This window comes from Setaria viridis, chromosome 3 (assembly GCF_005286985.2).
Source record: "Setaria viridis chromosome 3, Setaria_viridis_v4.0, whole genome shotgun sequence".
NCBI lineage: Eukaryota > Viridiplantae > Streptophyta > Magnoliopsida > Poales > Poaceae > Setaria > Setaria viridis.
In genome coordinates, this window is record NC_048265.2 from 10,556,565 (window position 1) to 10,577,690 (window position 21,126).

At 47.7% G+C, this 21,126-nt stretch overlaps 2 protein-coding genes across 2 annotated transcripts; both read left to right on the forward strand.

Moving 5' to 3' along the window:
• Positions 1–494: 494 nt before the first annotated feature.
• On the forward strand, positions 495–4,501 carry LOC117849786 (uncharacterized). The gene is made up of 9 exons (XM_034731468.2): positions 495–965; positions 1,464–1,578; positions 1,936–2,146; positions 2,260–2,376; positions 2,534–2,662; positions 2,856–2,905; positions 2,997–3,094; positions 3,246–3,530; positions 3,682–4,501. The coding sequence occupies exons 2-9, from the start codon at positions 1,509–1,511 to the stop codon at positions 4,189–4,191; spliced, it is 1,470 nt and encodes a 489-aa protein (XP_034587359.1). The 5' UTR covers positions 495–965; positions 1,464–1,508; the 3' UTR covers positions 4,192–4,501.
• A 311-nt stretch (positions 4,502–4,812) lies between these two features.
• On the forward strand, positions 4,813–7,627 carry LOC117849787 (large ribosomal subunit protein bL21m). Its single transcript, XM_034731471.1, has 5 exons — positions 4,813–5,334; positions 5,422–5,502; positions 6,059–6,160; positions 7,001–7,075; positions 7,182–7,627. Exons 1-5 carry the CDS (start codon positions 4,885–4,887, stop codon positions 7,251–7,253), a joined length of 780 nt encoding a protein of 259 aa, XP_034587362.1. The 5' UTR covers positions 4,813–4,884; the 3' UTR covers positions 7,254–7,627.
• Positions 7,628–21,126: the final 13,499 nt, after the last annotated feature.

Below are 21,126 nucleotides of genomic sequence, written 5' to 3' on the forward strand. Positions count from 1 at the left end.
TTGACACTATGCAAAAAGAAGATTCCCCATCATATTAAACTTGTGGTACATGCATGGAGTACTGAATGTAGACGAAATTAAAAACTAATTGCACAATTTTGTTGTACTTTGCGAGACGAATCTTTTGAGCCTAATTAGTCAATATTTGGACAATAATTCACAAGTACAAACGAAACGAAACGCTACAGTGTTGCTACAGTAATTTTGACACCTCAAAGTTGAGCAACTAAACAAGACCTTGATGAGTGGTGATGCTTTCTTTTATCACTGAATTTTAGATGCCAAGCTTCGCCGCCCAAGAGCGGGGTCAAACGGTCCAGCTCGACGGCGCGCGACGTCCTCGCGTCGCGCCATCTCTGGCAGCCTTGGCCTGGGGCTGCCACCCGTCCAATACAATACAGCTACCTGGCTCTAATCTATGCTCTGCGCCGATCTTGGAGGCGACGTGCGAGCCAAGCGGCCAGCCCTCCCCACGCGCGAGAAGCCACGGCTGCCGGCGGTCACGATAAGCTCAGAGCCTCAGAGGCAATGACGGTGGCGCGGGCCCCGCCCGTCGACCTCGCCCGGCCGCGATTGGCGGGCGGCGGCCTCGCGTTCCGTAAAGGCTGGGGCGCAGCCGCGCAGTGCAGCCAGCACGCGGCCCCACGCGTGGCGTGCCACGGCTCGCAGCCGCGCGAGCCCCCACGCGGCGCCCATGCGCGGGTCCTCTCGTGTGGTCGCCCTGGCGCGCGTCACCGGTCACCCACCGGATAAGCCCATTTGCCCATTCCATCCCTCAGATCCCGCCGCTCCTTTTTGATTCGCGCAGCCGCGCCTCTTCTCTCGTTTCCGTTTGGAAGCCTGAGGTACTGCTTTGAGCCTTTGACGGCTTGACGCCACCCCAGATCGTCTGGGAGTCTCGAGGTAACTGCCCGGCGGGTTTCCGAGCAGCGTCCAGGGAGCTCCTTCCCGCTTCTCTGGGAGAGGTACAGTGGCCTTATTTCCTGTACCGTTGTACGTGCGATTTGGCATGCGCCTCAACTGTTTGTCGAAATGCCTATCAGCCTGTGTGTGAGCGAGAGAAGATTCTGTCTAGGAGTTTGAGTTAGGACGCTCCTTGTTTCGATCTCGTCTGCTCACCTGGATTCTTGCTTGTAAAGCTGCGAGCAAGCTTTCGTCTCCTTTGATCCAGGAATTAAAGGTTAATTGGTCGGGCCGTCGTAGCTTGTAATGTTTTCCTTAGTCTTGTTCACAAGCAAGAGCTCCATGAAACCTTATCCTTTTGAGGCTGTCAGGCGCTGGAAGGCGTAGCTATGCTAGCAATGCGCGTCGTTTTTGTTAGTTTAAACAACGCCGTACATTCTAGATTTTTCACAGCGCCACACATTGTTCAGCATTTGGTTGCCTGTAGTAGACTTCATGCAGAGCCTTGTTGGCTCTGTAGATGGTACTGAGCTCTTGACGTGGTTTTTTTCTTTTGTTAGGTAAAAAATGTATCATCGGGGGTGATGCATCTACCTGGAACATAGATGGAGGACTATTTTACACGCTTCCTGAACCTTGGTTGGCAGTTAAGACAATACTTGACAGAATTGATAGGTGCTAACTTGAGCTTGTATCTCTTAGAGTCTTAGTTAACGAAACCAACTGGGATTTGGGCATGCTGATTTCAGTGCTCATATGGGTCGTGTTTCTTTTGCTGTTTCTGAAGTACAAGGTTCTAATTACAGGGTTCCTATTTTTCTTTCCTTGATTTATATGGAGCAATTAGTTCTATTCTAGATGTAATATCATTTTGAGAGACACAGCACCTTTTCTTTTTGGAGGCAATATGGCCTGACTTTCAGAGGCTGTGCTTGATCGCCACTAAAAGAAACAGATGCTTCTCGGAACTGGGAGAAACCTGAAAATGGGTGTTTTTCTTTATTTTTATGTGTTTGTCGTTTATCTTGGCAGAAAATTTGCTCGGGTACATTGATTGGATTCCTCAACGTCTTGAAGTACAATTCTCTGCTAGCCATGGAGGATCATTGCCTAGCGCCACAGGATATACTCATGAAGGGGCATATGCATTATCTGTTAGTAATGCTACTACGGAAAAGCAGTCTGCAAATGGAATATCTGATGGCACAATTCTCAGAAAAGGATTTTCCAGTATTTATCAAAGGTTCAGTTTTCTTATAGCTTCATCAGTCAGTAAGCTGATTCAGAGAAATTTAACACTGACATGTGTTTTTGTCTTGTATCTCATATTCACTTTGCAACTATTTGTGTTGTCAGATCATATGGCAGGCCTTCCTATCTTTTGCATGGCTTCAGGGTGGTAAGAAGATTGGCATTCCGTGTACGAGATCAGTGGAGTCTGTTTTCAAGTGAAATACATGCCAAACTAACCAGGTTAGTTAACGCTTTCTCTGTTCAGACTTCTATGTTTTACTTGGGTGTGTTCTTATGCACCTGCTGCACCTTACAGTTCGATGAATCAAAAGTCTATGGAGGGTGACCCAGTTTTGTTTGCTCTAATTAGTTCTCAAATATGTCATTTTTATCACAGGGTCTTACATCGTTTCTGGACAACACTAAAGGGATCTTGTGAAGATATAGGATGGTTGCAAAGAACTCGAGCATCTCTTTGTTCAGTTGATGGCACAGGTCGCTTCACGGAGATTTTGCATGAAATCAGGTGATTTTTTTTGTGCCCAGTTTTGGTGAGCTCTGTACAAGGATATTACCACATTTCTTTTTTGCAGAATGCATTTATAGCATTGCATTCAAATATTGTTGTGTGAAAATTATGACCACACCGATTAAGGTGACCTGAAAGTGAATCAGTACCAAGAATGACCAACAATACTAAAAGCTGCTTTATGTTTCAGAAATGGTCTGCACTGCCTGCCTGATACACTGGTTTACCTATTTATTCCTGGTGAGACATCTTTATCAATGTAACAAGTTTTTGCAAATGACCCTTAAATGCCATTGCTTACAAATCGTCTCATCTGTACTCCTTTATGCAGGCCTTTTTAGCAACCACAGTCCACTTTACTTCACCAATACAAAAAGATTCTTTTCGAAAATGGGATTGGCTTGCCATATTGCAAAAATTCATAGCGAGGTAATTGAGCTGAAGGCTCACATGCAAGTCGTTTCCCCCTAGTATGTCTAGCATAGGTTTCACTCTCATTTCGTATTATGTCCTGAAGCACCAGCTGCTTGTGCTACTTTTCCTACTGTTATTCCTTGTATTTACATTTTGCTTTGTCTAGGCATCTGTTGAGAAAAATGCGTGGGAACTGAAACAATACATCGAGGAGCTCTACTGGGGATCTGGTAAGCAAGTTTTGCTCCTTGGTCATAGCAAAGGTGGAGTTGATGCAGCTGCAGCTCTTTCCTTGTACTGGTCTGAGCTCAAAGGCAAAGTTGCCGGCCTAGCATTGGTTCAGAGCCCATATGGTGGCACCCCGGTCGCCTCTGATATCCTTCGAGAAGGCCAGATTGCTGATAAGGAGACAAGAAGGATCATGGAGCTCATCGTATGCAGACTAATCAAGGTCCTCATCATGAACTGTTACTCAGTCAAATCCGTTGTTTCTCTTTTTATTGAAAGGGCAGGGGCACTGCCAATCACAAGATAGCAAACAGGAGAAATCCATTGTTTGCAAATTGTTCATTCACAGTCTCATCCATTTCAGAGTATTGCAGGGTGACATGAGGGCCTTGGAGGACCTAACATACGCCAAGAGAAAGGACTTCATCTCCAAGCACAAACTCCCCGTCGATGAGCTGCCGATCATCTCCTTCCATACCGAAGCTAGCACTGCACCAACAGTGCTCGCGACACTAACCCGCGTGGCCCAAGCCGAGCTCCTGCCATGGCTCCCCGTGCCACGGTTCTTCCTGTCAGCATCCGAGTTCGTCGAGTCCATGCTCGCCTCTCTGAAGGTCCCCGTGGTCGCGCCCGTGTCGGCGGCGATGGCTTTCACAGCGCTTCACCTGCGGCTGCGGTACGGCGAGAGTAGCGACGGGCTGGTGACCCGGCGCGACGCCGAGGTGCCCGGTTCGGTGGTGGTGAGGCCTGAGAGGAGGCTGGACCACGCGTGGATGGTGTACTCCACGCTGAAGAAGGGCAGCGCTGAGGCTGATGCAAGCGAGATGTGCGAGGCTCTGCTGGCCATGCTCGTTGAGATTGGCAAGAACAAGAAATCATGCTGACCATCTTCTCATCCGGAGCTCTGGATGGTTGGTTTGCTTATGCAAAAATGTTTGTGCCTGAAGTCTACGTCCAGTGTCATGAACTGAAACTTACTGCAGCACTAACGTCACACAGAGGGAGACTACAGCGAATGATAGAATATTATAGCCTTTACAGGAAATAGTGAAAATTAGATTGTACTTTACTTTGTTGGAAGCAAATACAGCTTGGCAATATGCCATTTTGTTGACTTTTGACGAACAATATGCTCTTTCGGGATGAATTATGTTCTTTTTCTAAAGATAAATGTATTATTGTCTTCACAGTTCACATTTTAATTTAATATTTCCCCCCTATCGATTTATGATACATCTAATACCCATAGATCATTCAATTGCCTCTTCTTCTTCTTTGAGTACACTGTTGCCGAGTAATTTCACCCATAATAAACACACGAGCATGGCAGTGGCTGATCTCAGGATACACGTATTCGTTATCCCTTTGCTGATTCCGCGTTCGCTCTTAGGTCACGTAAAGTAACAAGTGCTGGGTCCCCAAGATAGTAAACAAGGGGGCCCGGTGTCAGTGTCACTCTCTCGTCTCCTCCAGGCTTCCGCCCCTAAACCCTCATCAAAACCGCTGCTCGACGAATATTTCCATTTCTACCCTTTCCTGGCTCGCCTCCACCCGCCGCCGCCGTCGTCGCCGCAGCCATGGCGTCGCGGCGCTACCTTCTCCGCCTCCTCTCGACCCGCCTCGTCCCTCAGAGATCTCAAACCCTCACATCGGTCTCGATCGCGACCCGGACCCTAGCCTCTTTGTCGGAGCCCCTCGGAACCCCAGCTCCACGCGCCCTCGCCTCCCCCCGGCTCTACTACCCCTCGCGCTGCCACTTCGCGACCCGCTCCTCCGGCGACGAGGACGACGACGACGACGACGACGACGACGACGAAGACGAAGACGAAGAAGGGCACTACGACGACGAGGGGAGCGAGGGGGAGTGGGGGGAGGAGGATGAGGCGGTGGCGGCGAAGAAACCGAGCGGGAAGACAGAGGAGGAGATGGTAGCGGAGGCGGCGGAGATCGGGTACAAGGTGGTGGGCCCGCTCGGGCCCGACGAGAAACCCTTCAAGCCCTACGAGCCCGTCTTCGCCGTCGTACAGGTCTGCTCCATTTGGCCCTAGTCTTTCGATTTGGAGGTTGGGGGTTGGATCTAGTGTGTGATTGCGTGTTCTTGTTTCTACCTGCAGATTGGCTCTCATCAATTCAAGGTGAGCAATGGTGACTCCATCTTTACGGAGAGGTTGAAGTTCTGTGATGTAAATGACAAGGTAAGAGCGGGACCTCGATGGCAATCTATTTCTCTTTTAACTTTTGATCGTGTTGTTTCATGAATCATTTTCAAATAGTCTGACGTGGAGCAGATAATGCTGCTATGCATTACACAATGATATTTAGAAATTTGTACTGCGCGAACATGTAATGTGAATCCCAATGTTATAACTCTGTTTATCTGTTAGTGCTTTGGTCCATTGAAATTTTAATCCAATTTATGTTGAGAATTTGGGAACTTTGCCTTATAGGTTTATGTTGTTTATTCTGTCTGCGGAATTTTCTTTTTAGGCTAACCTTTTCCTTTCAATTCCAAAGCAGCATTGAATTTTTAGCATCTTGAGTCGTTCTGATTGGTGATTAAGAAAGATTACCATTCTAGCCTTCTTTTAGTTAGGTATAGCACATCTCTGCCTGATTTTCATGCTAATGTTATTTTGTGTATCATGCCTATTGTAATTCTAGCAACCAGCATAGATCTCTGCTTGTTATCCTGTATATTTCATTCTACTGATGGTTTGCTGTTGGTGCTGTTGCCTGCATGACTTTGAGCAGCTGGTTTTAAACCGAGTTCTCATGCTTGGTTCACAAACTCAAACAGTTATTGGGAGGCCAATTCTTTCTGAAGCTACTGTTCACGCTGTTGTTGAAGAGCATGTAAGATGGATATTTAGTTCTTTAACTCCACTCTTTTGTTGCTACAACCTTGTTCACTACAATGAACCTTAAGAAGTGATTTTTAAACTCATCAACACAAGTCTGTAAGTATATCCACTTTATTAGTGGAATTGTGGTCTGCAAAATACGTGTCCGGCTCCAGCCCTTTTTATCGATCTATACAGATTTCAGATTTATTGGAACATATTTGTTTTAATAATTTGACTGGTATGCATGCCTTCCTACTTATTGAGTGACGACCTAGTTACACCAGCTGGTTTGATGCGGTTGAGCTATCATAGCTTATAGTAGTTTAGCCATATTGGCAGATTTCCTTGTTTGGTTATAACTTAGTCGTCCACGATTTGTACTCATTTTCTAATGTCTGTGCTTTGATCCCACCATGTTTCGATGATTGTAATTTTTAGCATCCTTGTTTTGTAGTCCTAAGGCACCTTTAGGTGTATGTTTACAAAAGTGATAAAATCTTGTTGTGCATCTACTCAACATCAACTAAATTTATGAGTTACTGGTTGATATGCGCTGAGGACCACCTATTTGATCTATTGATGGCCACATTGGACTGCATGGTTCTTATGCTTGTACCTTGAATCACGTCTGATGGTTTTGCACAACTATAGTTTAGATTTTTGCTGTCGTAATATGTTCTTCAGACATCTAGAGACAGTGTTTTACTGTTAAAGATGTGATTATGCAAAAAGAAAAATCTCTCTGTCAACACACATCTTGGTGTTAGGTAGAGTTCATTTTGATTTTATTGGTCCTCACTATATATATTGTAGGATAGATTTGAGTTTAATTTCTCTTGATTATCTTCAGGCCCTAGACGCAAAAGTGATCGTATTCAAGAAGAAACGGCGAAAAAATTACCGCCGAACAAAGGGCCACCGTCAGGTAAATTCATGTTGTTGTAGTTTTACTATACACTGTTCTTTTTGGGTATTTGCCTCACCTGCGAGGAATCCTGTAGTTCTTACTGTACGTTGTAACCATTTTCCAGGAATTGACAAAACTTAGAATAACCAACATTGAAGGAATAGATAAGCCAGAGACCGTTGCTGTTGCTGCCTAAGTTCAGGTTGAAGAAGGAAGGAACAGTGCCTTTTGTTTATGTCAGCAATGCCCAGGCAATCTTAAGGCTGGTTTTAGAAGTTCAGTCAGATCTTGATAGCTGATACGAGTGTAATGCCACTTCTTTTCTTGTTAATTCCAAACGTGAAGTGAAAGATAAAACTGTCTCGGCATTCAGACTTTTCGGCGCAGTATCTGACAACATGGCAATGTACCGAGCAGTTTGGGTGCTCTGGAGTCTGGAGTGGATCGGCTGTTGTAGTTTACAGTGACGCCGGTTTTTCATTTTTGGTTAGCTCTTGCTGCACACATGCTTTACAAATGTGTTCTGATTCATCGGTGCCATGTAATAATGAAAGTGCAATGCTTCATTTCTGTCTGGTTCGGGGTTGGAAACTGAAACCCTAAGCGCTGCTTATGCAAATGTAGCTGCGGATCTTACGCTTACGTTCTTGATATCGTGGGAGGATTTGCAGCTTGCAAGTAACCTCGTACTTTTCATGCTAGCTACCCAAGCTTTCTGTGCCTGGGCTTTCCGGCTTTCATTCGGGCGAGCAAAGCTGCAGATGCATCAACTGGAAGTGCCCGGTTCAATTTGATGGGATCACTCGAAGGGAGACGCAGGAGCCCTGCACTTTGTTGTGCTCTGATGCTAATATGAACTTGGTTGCTCTGTCGGAGTTATCTATAACTCATAACCGGATATCATCATTCATCCAGCTCCTCCACCAGTTCTGCTAGATTCATCTGGCTGAAGTTGCTGTTATGTTGTCGTCGCACTAGCTTTGGAAACGAGAGAAAAAAAAAGCAAAAGGTTTCGTGGGTCCTTATTGGGCACGAGCTAATCGTTCGCCTCCTGTCACATTCTATGTTAGTATTATACTACTCGTATACGCTCCTTGCTCGTATATTTTTTGTAGTCCTTGTTGTCCCCTCATGTTCTCTCGAATCAAAAACGTAGCAGCAGCCAGAGGCCGTGTGCTTATTCCTCATGCAGATAGTTGTTTTCTTTACCCTTTTTTTTAAAAAAAACTTTATTCACCCTGGCATCCACTTTGCACATCGCAAGGCATTAACTACATAGTGATGCAAGTGCCACTAGCACCAACGAACACTCTTTCATTTATATAGTTATACAAATTAATTGTCGTTGTGTGTAATAATTTTACTCGTCCGCTGTTTAATCAATTGGGTTTAATTTTAATCGGTGGTGCTGCTGGTGTGCGCTTGGTGGATCCCTGCGGCGGATGGGATCGACCTGTGATACGGACTCCTTTTTTGTGTCATTTCGTGTGGTTGAGGTTGCAAACTTGCGTTTTGCTTAACAACTTTACATGCGTATACGTATGTGTATACATGGATGTGCAGCACTTTGTTTTGCTTTTTATTAGAAGAAGAAATCTTGGCCCACTACGATGGCGAATTGTTTCCCTCTGCTGCTGCTGCTGTCCTGATTTCACCTTTGGTTCCTCCATGCATCTGCCTTATCTGGTTCGAGCCTGAAACTCTGATTGATGATGATCCAGCAACTGCATCCGACGAGGAATCAGCAATTCAGCATTCTGTAGCTCATGGCACCATGATTGTTTCAGAATGCAGACCATATTCCCAGGTTCTTCAATGGCAAACTGAACAATCTGTCCCCAAGTTACTTGCTGGCAAACTCGAGACTGGAATGATTCTGGCTGAGACATGCTACTATGCCAGCGAGTGAGAAACTGACAAATCTTCAGTTGATACCAGCCTGTCAGCGCGTGACAGTTTCAGCTGGTGTTGCGTATTTCCGACTAGAGAAATCAAATGATGTATCAACACAAGACAGTCCTTTTCACGGATAAATGGATATGCATATGCTTGGCATTGTGCTCCAGGCCTTCAGTTTGGATAAGCGCATAAACAATTTGGCTAACAAACATTCACTAGACAAATCCTGAGCAACAAATCAACAAACAGATAGATCCAAACCAGCATGCATGATGCAACTGTCACGGATCATGACGATCTTTCTTTGCAGATCTTGCATACTGAACTCTCTCTGAACCTGGCCAGGCGTGTGGTAGCATCAGGAGTCATGAGTCTCAGGAGTCAGGGACCCAGTCAGTGCTAGTTTTTTTTTTTTTTTTTGATAAGGCAGTCAGTGCTAGTTGGAAGCCGTGTTCATCTACATCGCCTCCACCGGTGCAAAGTTGCCACACCAAAAGTCAGAGCTGAAGTGTACATGATGAGCAAAGCCGCTTTGGCAAAGCTAAGGGCGCCACCATTGGTGGGTGTCATCGCAGGTCTCACATCCCAGGCTGTAATGGAGGAACTGTGCCGATCATTCAGATTGGAGCATATCCTCTTCAAGCGCCAGTTTTTGGTTTTATAAAGAACTGATCTGGCGCCCTGCTTTGCATCTTCCTTTTTAGGTGCCACTCCCCATCCCCTACTTCGTGTCATGGTCTCTCATTGAAGTAGATCAAGCTTATCCAATTCCTTCTTCCTCCTTGCTGCAAGCAACTTGCGATCCTCTTTTTCGTGACAAGAATAAAGGCCATCACCTTCCTGTTGATCCACCTTCTTTTGGCCCTGAAATATAGATGCAACTGAACATAAATTCAGTAGACACTTTTGAGCTGAATGCCTCAGTTGTGTCTTGTGGCAAATTTAGGCTAACGCTAAAGGGGGTAAAGCATATGCTGTTAGAGTGGTTTGAGGCCTTTGCTTGTAATGTCACATTCAGAAAATCTCAACCTGCAGCTTTGAAAGTTAATTAGGAGCATAACAGAATATGCTGCAATAGTGGCCTGTGCTTTTTTGTTTGTAAAGTTGGCCTCAGGAAGATTCTGAGATTATTCTAATCTGATGAGTTTTCTAGTAAGCTTCCATTCACCAAATGTTAATCTGCTTATTGCTGGATTCTTTGGAAAGTTGACGGCACACAGGATGGCATATGCTGCAAGAGTTAACTGTACTTTTGGTATAGAGATGGTTTTCACTTTTCACAAAGACTCCAAATGATTAATATTTTAACTCCATGATCAATTGTACTGCAAGCTGGGTTGTACTGCCTTCCTGAAACAAAAAAAATTAATTGTACTGCCTTCCTGAAACATGCATCAATAAACACTCTCTAACATCATCAGTCGATGACGGTGTCCTGCAATTTCCAAGTTTTCACCAATCCATTGCTATTTTTATATTTTTGAAAAAAAAAAGCATGGCAAAAGCCTTTTGAATGTTGAGATCAATGCCACAATGGAACAAGTCACAAAGAACAGGGAGGATAACAGGAATAGACACATTCGCTGACCTAGATGCTTTAGTAGGCCCATATGAATTAGTGGCTCCAAGATCTAGTGGGTATTGCACAAGTGCATCACTGATTGCAGAATTGAACATGACTCTCGTGCCATGACGAATTGATTGGGTGGAGACCTACTGCTGAGAGAAAGGAAACTTGAAATGGAAGCAGTAGTGCGTCACTATGAACAGCAACACTGCATTATAGCATTGTAGCAAACAGTTCTCCCATTGCTATAGCAAAAGTGGATGTTTCATAGCATTTATTTGCTAAAATTTGATGTGATCTTATAATAAATAAAAAAAAATTCTCCTTTTTCTGCCTTTAATTAGCTATCAAGGATGATTTTCAGAAATGGACTTTGTTATACACATGTGCAAATCGTGCCTCTACAGTTCTCAAAGGACTTTAGCGTGCTGTGTGCGATAACAGTACGCAACAAGGTGACTTCTAACTTGGATTTGTTGCAGTTTTGTCATGATGCAAACAGCACTGCACCTACATATATGGCGCAAACTGTTCATGGCGGGACAGTGCCCTAGAGATCTGCACAAGCTAGCATTTGATGTGCACCGTCCATTGAATGATCAAATAGTGTAACCAGGCTAGTCGCAGTGAGTTTTAGGTCTAGCCACTGGCCAGTAATAATGTACCCTGCTTGTAGTTCCTTAATCCTTATTACTGCACATATTTTACCTACCATACAGTTCCACTATGACCCAATGTATTTTCTTAACAACCCAACCAACACGCACACAACTCATAGCTGATGACGTGTCAAGAGCTCAATGCACAACCGTGCTTCGTCACTGGTGCCACGTAGGCAGTTTTCATGCTCATGAATCATGGTGCAAGGAAGATGTGCATTTCATATCTGGCATGCTGTGGCACTAAAATATCACCACCTCCTCCTCCCCACCCACCACCGCGCTAGTGGAGCAGTGACGCAGCGGCAAATTAACGTTAAAAATTAAACAAACGCCAGTTGCTCAGAATAACATGTTTAGAGCATCTCTAGAAACATGTCATTCTGCTATTCAAAATTTATCTAAAAAACAAGACGTTATACTCAATTTAGTAGGTGTGCCTGTGCATGTGGGTATACAGCAGTAAATTAGCATCAAATATGGCTAATAAATAGGGGCAATCGAGGTCATTTTACCTCCTTGTTAATCTGTGGATGACATGTTTTTTTGGATGGAGGGAGTACGTAAAATTGGTGACTTAAAACTTGTTTTAGGTATATGAGGGAGAAAAATTTAGATATGCAAATGTTACCTTTTTCGGCAGTTTACCTATAATGTTCTACCTATTTTCTTGATGCAAGATCCTCACGCATTTGCCTGCCAGTCTCGCTCCTCCTTCTCCACCCTCCTCTCTCATTCTCTTGCGTGCGCCGTGCCGCTCATTCACACGTGCAGCTCCCCCACCTCTCCGGCGACCGTGCCTCTCCTCCGCTCTCTGTTGGCTGCACGCTCCTCTGCCCAGTGGTGGCCAAATCAGGGGCACCGCCCAATGCCAGCCTTCACACGGCCCATGGCTTGCTGCTGCTGCGACACGAGTCGGGATGGGTGGCGGCGCACCAAAGTGAGCTCGCGAGCACGACCAAGCTTGAACTCGCCATCAAGCTCCATTGAATCGAGCTTCTTTTTGACCAAATCCAAATCGATGTATAACGAAGAGGATGCAGCGCTAAATTGGGCTTCTTCACCAAATCGAAGCGGGGGCTAGTCGGCGGACCTCGCTCGCACCACCCCTCAAGCTCCTTCTGCGCCCATATCGACAAGCTGCTTGTCGGGGTTTTATACCGGCAACCTACCGATGGAGTTTCCGAGGTAGTAGATTGGTTGGTAAGGAATCGCCAGATCTGAAACTTGAAGGTAAAAGTGAGGACACAAGACACAGATTTATATAGGTTCGGGCTGCTAGAGTAGTGTAATACCCTGCGTCTTGTTTGGGGTGTTGTATATTGCGCCCTGCGCTTGGGTGTTGTTTGGTGTTGAACCTCTCGGTGGTTCTGAGGGTTTTGAACTGCCGATCTAGGTACCCCTACCCTCCTTTATATACTCCATGGGGCAGGATAACTAGTCAGTTACAAGGAAGAGTTCTAGTAGGAATATGTAGTATGAGTTCTAATAGGATTACAGAGGAATCCTAGTAGGAGTCCGTCTTCTTCCTTCCTACTGGGGATCTATCCTCAACAAGCCCCCGAGTGCTTCATAGTCGAATGCAGCAGTATTTGAGTATTTTTTAGATCCTCGCCGAGTAGTTTTAGTGCTCCTCGAGTACTTTGTCTGGCTGAATCTTCAAAGTTTCTCAAAGCTGCCATGAGGCTATGGTGTGCTCAAAGTCTTTGATCGTCTTGATTATGTAATCTTCATATATGGAGGGCGATGAAAGTCACCCTCCATATGGAGTAGCCCCCGAGCCTTAGGTTGAATCGTAGAATCAGGCTGAGGGCCAATAAAATCTTGAATTTTCTTCTTTCAACTTGAAAAAATCAATTATTAGGTGTAACTTATCAACCCCCGAGCCTTAAAATGATTGAATAATCAATTCAAGGATCTTGAATCTTCACGCAAGTCATCATTTGGGTAGTTTTGCAGCGTCCAGCCCCTGAGCTTATGCGCCAAGTGAGCCGTGTAAGTCACGTCGAGTAGTTATTGGTGCTTAGCTCCCGAGCTTGGAAGCTAGCTGAGCTATTGGAGATATTCCCAAGTAGTAATTGGCGCTTAGCCCTCGATCCTGGGAGCTAGCGGAGCCACTGAAAGTATTTCCGAGTAGTAATTGACGCTTAGCCCCCGAGTTTGGGAACTAACTGTGCCTTTGGAGGTACGCTTAGTGTCCTATAGCGTCGTCGCCGAAACTTGACCTAAAAGAAAAGATGCATACATTATGTAGCATATTTGTAGAATATTGAAAACTACTGAAATTTATTCCGTGATCAATATAAATATTTTGTTTCATGCTCTTGTTTCGGCCATATTTCTCTCGAGTAGTTAGCCTGTGACGGCCTTGGACAAAAAAATCCTTCGCGTCAATCTTAATCCGAGCCCCTGATCACCTGTCTTAGTTTTTCCAAGCCTAAGTGCTCAACCTCCAGTCTGGTCCCGACCCCTGAGAATCGACCCCTCCTTGCCGTTTCCCCAGTTCCGACCCTGCCGACCCCAACCCACCCTGCCGAATCTTCTAAGTCTTACCACAACACCTCCTCCTTTCAATCTGAGCAGTGGACCAACCGAGACTGATCGGTGGACCTGCAATCTTTTTCCCAGATCTCCTGGTGCAGACGCACTCGAGTGGCATGCTCGCTTCAGCGCTTTTCCGCCGCGTGGCTCAATTCCTCCGACACCCGCCGCTCCGCCCTGTCGTCGGCCGCGACCAGGTGGATTCCCGCGCCCCCTTTCCCCAATTGCAGCGGAAGCCCTCTGCAACTTTTTTTGCAGCGCCTCGTCGCTCGCGCCCATCATCACCTCGCCGGACCCCTGGCTGCAAGTCCCGATGTCTGCCGGTTTTTCCGTCGCCCCTTCACAGTCGTGCCGCCCAGGTCCGCGCTACGTGACGATTCCTCCTCCGCCAACCCCGGCCCTGGTCGCGACAGCTCCTTTCCGCCCTGCCATATCTGCGCCCCGACAGAGTGTTGCTTCGCGTTCGCCCGCGCAGCAGCAGCCTGCCTGACCTCTCACCTGAGCAACCTCGCTTCTAGCGCCATTCCCTCTGTCACATCCATCATATCCACCGCACGACGACGCCCACCTCCGCCAAATCTCAACCACCGGCAAGCCCGCGCCTGCGGCGCCCTGACGTCAGTGCCCAATGACCGTCGGCGTCATCCCCGAAGTCCTGCTCCACCGCCCTCGTCGCTCAATCGCCGCCCGGGCAGAGCACTCCATTGCTTCTTCCCCGGCCTTCGCGCCGCTCCCCTTCTCACTCCCGCGCCGCTATAAAAGGGAATGCGCAAGCCCCGCCGAAGTTTCCCCTTGCCCTAGCTGCCATCTCTCTTGCTCCCTGTTCGAGCTCACAGCGCCACCACCTAAGTCTGAGGAACTCTCCTCTCTGCTCAAGCACCATCGCTTTTCTCCAATCCACCAGCCACTGCTTTCAGTGCTGCCCAAGAGCTTGCTTGTGATCCACAAGAAGCACCGCCGCCGCCGGACATTCTCGCCGCCGTCCCAAGCCCTCAGTTCTTCCGCCCAAGCCTCCTCTGTAAGACGAAGGTAGGCTGCCGACCCTTGTTCGCTTCGCCCAACCCCTCTTATCCACCCGACCCCGGTTCCGTCTCGCCCGACCCTGTCTGTTCTGCCGACCCTTGTTCGCTTCGCCCGACCCCTCTTATCCGCCCGACCCCGGTTTCGTCTCGCCCGACCCTATCTGTTCTGCCGACCCTTGTTCGCTTCGCCCGACCCCTCTTATCCGCCCGACCCCGGTTTCGTCTCGCCCGACCCTATCTGTTCTGCCGACCCTTGTTCACTTCGCCCGACCCCTCTTATCCGCCCGACCCCGGTTCCGTCTCGCCCGACCCTGTCTGTTCCGCCGACCCTTCTCCGCCTCGTCCGAGGGCTCGGCTGTATCTTTTTTCCTTGAATCGAGAGTATATGTGTAAAACTTGGGGACCTTTCAGCATTGAGTCTGAGGACCCCTAGCACACCAAATCCTCTAGATTAAGGGTCAGATCATAAGTTCCTTCCCATCCGATCCTTATATCGTGACCTCTACCAACCCAAGTACACTTCCCCACCTTTTTCCGAAGCCTTGCGACAAAATCTTGGGCTAAACCTTGCAAGAGTTGCTGTTGAAATAACCGTCTATGCTAACTCTTGCATTGCATTTCGTGTAGAGCTGCGTCTCGCCGACGGCTACTATGAGCTGCACCCGGCGCCAGAAGACGAAGCTGTAGCCGAGCTCCTGCCCCCAGAAGTCGAAGCTGCCCAAGCAGAAGAGCAGCTTTCTTCCTTCTCGCTTGAAGGCAAGCCCCGGATGCATGAATCCCCTATGTTTTGCCAAACTTGCACATGCCTTCTTTAAACATGCTTGTGCATTTACGTATAGGAGTTATTTGGAACCATAGATGCATAACCTAGCTCCCTTGATCTGAACACTAGCTGTTGGACCGAGTAGATGCTTTGCTCAAGTAGGAAGCGGTAAAAGCCGAGTGATTTCCTGTCACTCGCGAGTTTATAGGAGTTGGTTGAGCTCTCTTCTGTTACAACTGTAAGGACGATGGACGGGGCAGGGTTTTGGGTAACTCTTTGGTGGTTGGCTGATCGCCCCGTCTGTCTATGAAACTTGCTAAGGCCCGACAGTGGTGGTGTTCGTGATCAAGTGTTTGAAAGTATTAACCTCATACTTATTATGGGATGAGGAAGCCTAGTACCGGATTGAACCTAGACGTGAGCGGTCGCCCCATTGTCCTTGGAACGGAGTTTCCCCTGCGGCCGCACGTGGTGGCAAGTGTGGTCACAGAACGGCAGAGGCCGGGTCTGTGGAATCTTGCACCAAAGGAAATAGGCCCGACACGGGCTAGGGAATTGATGGGGAAGGCCGACACAGGAAGCGACCCTCGGTGGTGCGCGGATGTCGTGAGGTTAGGTTCACCATGCATGGTTAAAGAACTCGAATCGATTCGTCTGCCTCTCACAGTTTGAGACTGCTTGATCGCTATGCTACCCTGAGTAATGATGGAATCTGAGGATAACTTGGTCTCGAAGATGTTATATACCCTCTGTTTGGTTCTATGGTTGCTTAGAGTAAGTTGCTAACCTAGACCGGATAATGAACTTAGAACCTGAGCTAAAACTTGAAAATAGGGATCTACATAGTGCTTTTGGCAAACAAACCCCTCAGCCAAAGAGCCTTGCATGTCTAGAAGTGGTGGAGTAGTTACCCCCGGTCGGTTAAGTCTTGTTGAGCTTAGTAGCTCAGCCTTGTTGTGGCCTTTCTTTTCAGGTAAAGTTGCTGCTCCCGAGTCCTCCCCTGTTGGCACTTGGCCGCCCCAACTCCCTCCGGGTTGGACGGTCGAGTGGGATCCCTCCTCGGACGGCGAGGAAAGGGATCACTGACGTCTTGGCAGGCCTCACCAAGGACGTCCGACCCCGACGAAGTAGCTTCCGCTCGTTTTTGCCTTCTGTCTGTTTCTTTTGAACCTTGTAAAACTCTGATGTTGGTTTTTATGGCCGAACTAAATGGTTAAGTTGTTTAACTCAGTGGACTTGTTGTATTCTCTGGAACCACTCACCTTCGTGTGAGTTTGCTAACTCGGTCCTGTTCAAGTGGTTAAATCGGATGAAATCCGACGGCACTTCGTGTTAACTTGGCTAAGGCATGGGTGTCGCATGTTAGGCGACTTAACCATGTTTAATCAAGCTAATCCGAAGTGGATCCGCCACATAGCATGTTGCGTTTAGGCTCTCGGTCTCTGTTTAGTCGTAGCCACTGCGTGGCGAGATCTTTATCTCTTGTATGCGTACGGGCACTGCTGTTTGCACAGCTGAGATCTTTGTCTCGTGTATGTGTGCTAACATTTAGGCATGACAGATGATCCGAGACTTTCACGAATTAAGGCGTGTTCTGCTTGAGAAGATTAGTGACCTTAAGAGAAGACAAAAATGAGTAGTCAACGTTGTGACAAAAAGAGAGCGTGATTGCGCGCAAGAGTTTGCTGCCCTCCGATGAGTAGAGCATGTGTTGTGCACAAGAGTTTGCTTCCCTCCGGCGAATAAAGTGCGTGTTGTGCATATAAGATTTGTGCCTCGTTAGGGTGTAACCATTGTGAGCCTCCAATATTTAGTGCATCAAATTTGTGGCTATTGAAGGTGCCTCCAAAACTCAGTGCACCAAATCCGTGGCTGTAGCCTTCGTAATTTGGTGTACCAAGCCCGTAGCTGTCGGTCAACATGCCCCAAGAATAGTTAGCAAAGTGTAGCTCTGTAGGGTAATTCCCGTCAAGATGCGTACACAAATAAGTAGTCGATGCATTTCCCTGCATGCGGAAAACAAGCCGAAAAATTTATAAAAATAATTAAAAAATGACTTAGCTTGATTCGTGGACGATTGTCGAGGAAGACGTGTCGATTGTTGATGAATCCAACTAGCCGAAGTTGATTCCGACTAGTTGTTGATCACGTGGAACCCACCCTCAATTTGTTTTCTAGTCAAGATGAGTAGTTGAGGTTGTTGTTGATGAGGTCGCATGGTTGTTGGTGAAGCCGGCTAGTCGGAGTCGATTCCGACTAGTTATTGATGGTGCAAGGCCTGTCCCGACTAGTTTCTAGTCAAGACGAGTAGTCAAAATAGTCGTTGGCGAGCATCACGACGTATTTGAAGTAGTCGTTGGCGAGCTGGTGTAGCGGTCTTGCTCTTGTTAAAGTAGTCGATTGCATCGTCGAAGATTTGTTGGTGTTGCCACATAAGTTGAAGTTCCTTTAGTAGCCTTCTTGGTGCATCGCAGTGTATGCTTAGCAAATAGGCAACTCAGCAGATTGATTTTTTCACCCGCACAAAAACAGAGGCAACAGTCGATGCTCTGCTTCATCTTCATGCACGTAATCAGGAGATTCTAGCATCGATCCTATAGCTGATTTGATCCTATACGTGCTGCAACTTTGGTTGGAAATCGACACGCAGTAATCCATTCGAGGTTCAAGTTCGATTTCAACTTGAACTCGGTCTTGGAGTATGCTGACTCTGTATCGAACTCGATGATGCACGTGAGTCGGTGATTGCTTCCTCCGCAGATTCTCACGACAGTGCAATCATGGAAATTAGATTGGATAGGAACACGAAGTCGCTTGGATCTGCCTTGGAGTTGATGCACTTGCAGCGCAGTGGACTCTGAGACAGAAAAGGATTCATGTTGGTCCTGCCTCGGAAACCGATCCAGAAACCTTTGTGGAATCGCTCCGCACCAGCCACCTGACGCGAACTTTTTTTTTCTTTTTCAGCCAACGATGATGGCGGCGAATCTATTGGCAATGGATGTTGATTTTGTCTGCTTCGATCTTCAACTCGATGAATTGATCCGCCGATTCATCTGCACAGAGTGCCAACACATCGTGTCGAGTAGATTGATCTTGAGAATAGGTACTTCAAACTCTCCTGATGATCTCGACGATCACCCCTACCTAGTGCGCCAGATGTCGGAGTTTTATATCGGCAACCTACAGAGAGAGTTTCCGAGGTAGTAGATTGGTTGGTGGGGAATCGCCGAACCTAAAACTTGAAGGTCAAAGCGAGGACACAAGACACGGATTTATACAGGTTCGGGCCGCCAGAGTAGCGTAATACCCTATGTCCTGTTTGGGGTGTTGTATATTACGCCCTACGCTTGGGTATTGTTTGGTGTTGAACCTCTTGGTGGTTCTGAGATTTTTGAATTGCCGATCTAGGTACCCCTGCCCTCCTTTATATACTCCAGGGGGCGGGATACCTAGTCGGTTACAAGGAGGAGTCCTAGTAGGATTATGTGTTATGAGTCCTAATAGGATTATAGAGGAATCCTAGTAGGAGCCCGTCTTCTTCCTTCCTTGCGAGTACTGGGGATCTATCCCTGACACCGCCACCCCCCTCGAGTTCCCTCCACAGCCGAATCGACAAATCGAGCTCCAAATAAGGTAAATCAAGCTCCAACTACATGGTCTCCTCACGCCGTCATCTCCCTTCCATGGCGGCACAGTTCGCCCTCACCCAGGGCAACGGCCGAACAGGCGGGAGCTGGTCAGCTAGAGGTGGCGGAGCAAAATTGGGGATGTGGATGGTGACGGTGAGCTACAAGGTGGGATCCGGTGGCTAGAGAGGTGAGGCCTTGTGGGCGACAAGGTTAGCAGTGAGGTCCGGCCGTCAAAGGAGTCACCGTCCGGGGAAAGCGCGGTGGCGCGCGCGGGTGCGGAGAAGTTCCGAGCAGGCAGTTGGCGCTCCCGTGCTCATGCTTCCAGTTTTACCAATTCAGAGTTGGATTGGTATATTTTCATATTGGAGAGAGAAACTTAGGTCATAGCCTAAAACTTTTAGGTATAGCAATCCATATAGTGGAGATGCTCTTGCTCCAAATAATCTTAGACAGATACATGATGTGTATCGATAATGCGTGCTCCATGGAAAGAAGCCACTTGAAACCTTGTCTTCTTCTGCCAAATTCCTTATTGGGCGCGCGAGCGTCGCTAGCTGCTACCGATGAACGACACGCGGCACCCATTGTGCCCACGCACGTGACCCAGAGGGGTAGCCTCCTTGTGCTTTTGTTGCCACCGCTCATCTCCCAAGTCTCAAATCCCATCGCCCCTCTGTAAAAACAGATTAGCGCCACCGGCCATCACCGGCTGGTGAGATCCTGCTCCTAGTATTGGAGGAGTCTGATTAGGGTCTTTAGGGTTTGGGGTTTGGGGATTTGGGGTTATGATGTCCGACGATAGAGAGAAGGCTGCTGGCGGCGGCATGTCCGGTAGCAGCTGCGGGCTACGGGTGGCAAGGTCGGGTGGCGATGGCGCCACCGGCTGGATGGTGGAGGACCCTCGGTGGGCGGTGCCGGCGGCGGGGGCGACGAAGAGAAGCGGTTAGGAAGGGTTGGGGAGGAGGTGGCGGCGGGAGGTGGGTGGAGTAGCACGGTCGCCACCGGTCGTGGTAGGTGGTGGAGGTCGGCGGAGCTGGGGTCATCCGGCTGTTTGAGGGAAGAAATTTGAAGGAGGAAGAAAAATAGGAGGAGGAAGAAGAACGGTATCTTCGGTCGCCGCTAACATGTAGCAGCGAACGCTCGCCAACTAATGGCCCCGGCATAGCGGGGCTAGGAAGTGAGTACATGAGAATATAAAAAATGTAATTAGCGCTGTAGCGGTTTGACAACCCGGAGTCCACACCATGTCCATGTTCGAAAAGTCGAGACAGACCTGATATCTCTAGGCGTGTCAGCTACGATGAACTGGTTTGTCAAGCAAACATGACATAAAAAGTATGACGATTGCTATTTGAATCCACACACTCACACTCTTCCGTAACAAGGTGGATCAGATGGGAGCATATTCTGCAGATCATCCAAAACCCATTTCGTTTTCAGCATGTATCACTCACTCCCTTCTTCCATTCATGTTCCCTAGAATATCCAGTTGGGATACCTCAAAAAGCGGAGAGCCATCACATGATCCCTTGAGCTGAGCACACGCCACTTGCCAACTCCAACCCCCTCTTCAATCACAAAGGATCCCTTCACGTTCAGACGACGAGAAAGTTGGGCAATGCATCCCATTGCAACAACATTTTGACGTGCCAAAAAGGACAGCAAAATCCATGCTAATTCCGACACGAAACGGCGGCCATCTGGGTGTGGCTATTTTTTCTTATGCGTTTGGAGACCTGAAACTCCAACTAGGAATACCTTGACATGCTTTTCCGGTGGCCGGAAAAGAAAGGCTGTGTCACGAAGGGAAAAGGAGAGGCCAGTGTTGTTGCGCCGCCTGCACTTCCAGCGGTGTGTGCAACGGCCATGTGGAAGGGATATTCTGCAGGCGATCCCCGGATCCTGAAAAGGATGGGTGCACTTTCAGGGGTAGGGAGTGCAGGAGTGCTGGGGGGCTTTGCATCGTGGGCGCTGGTTTGTTGAACT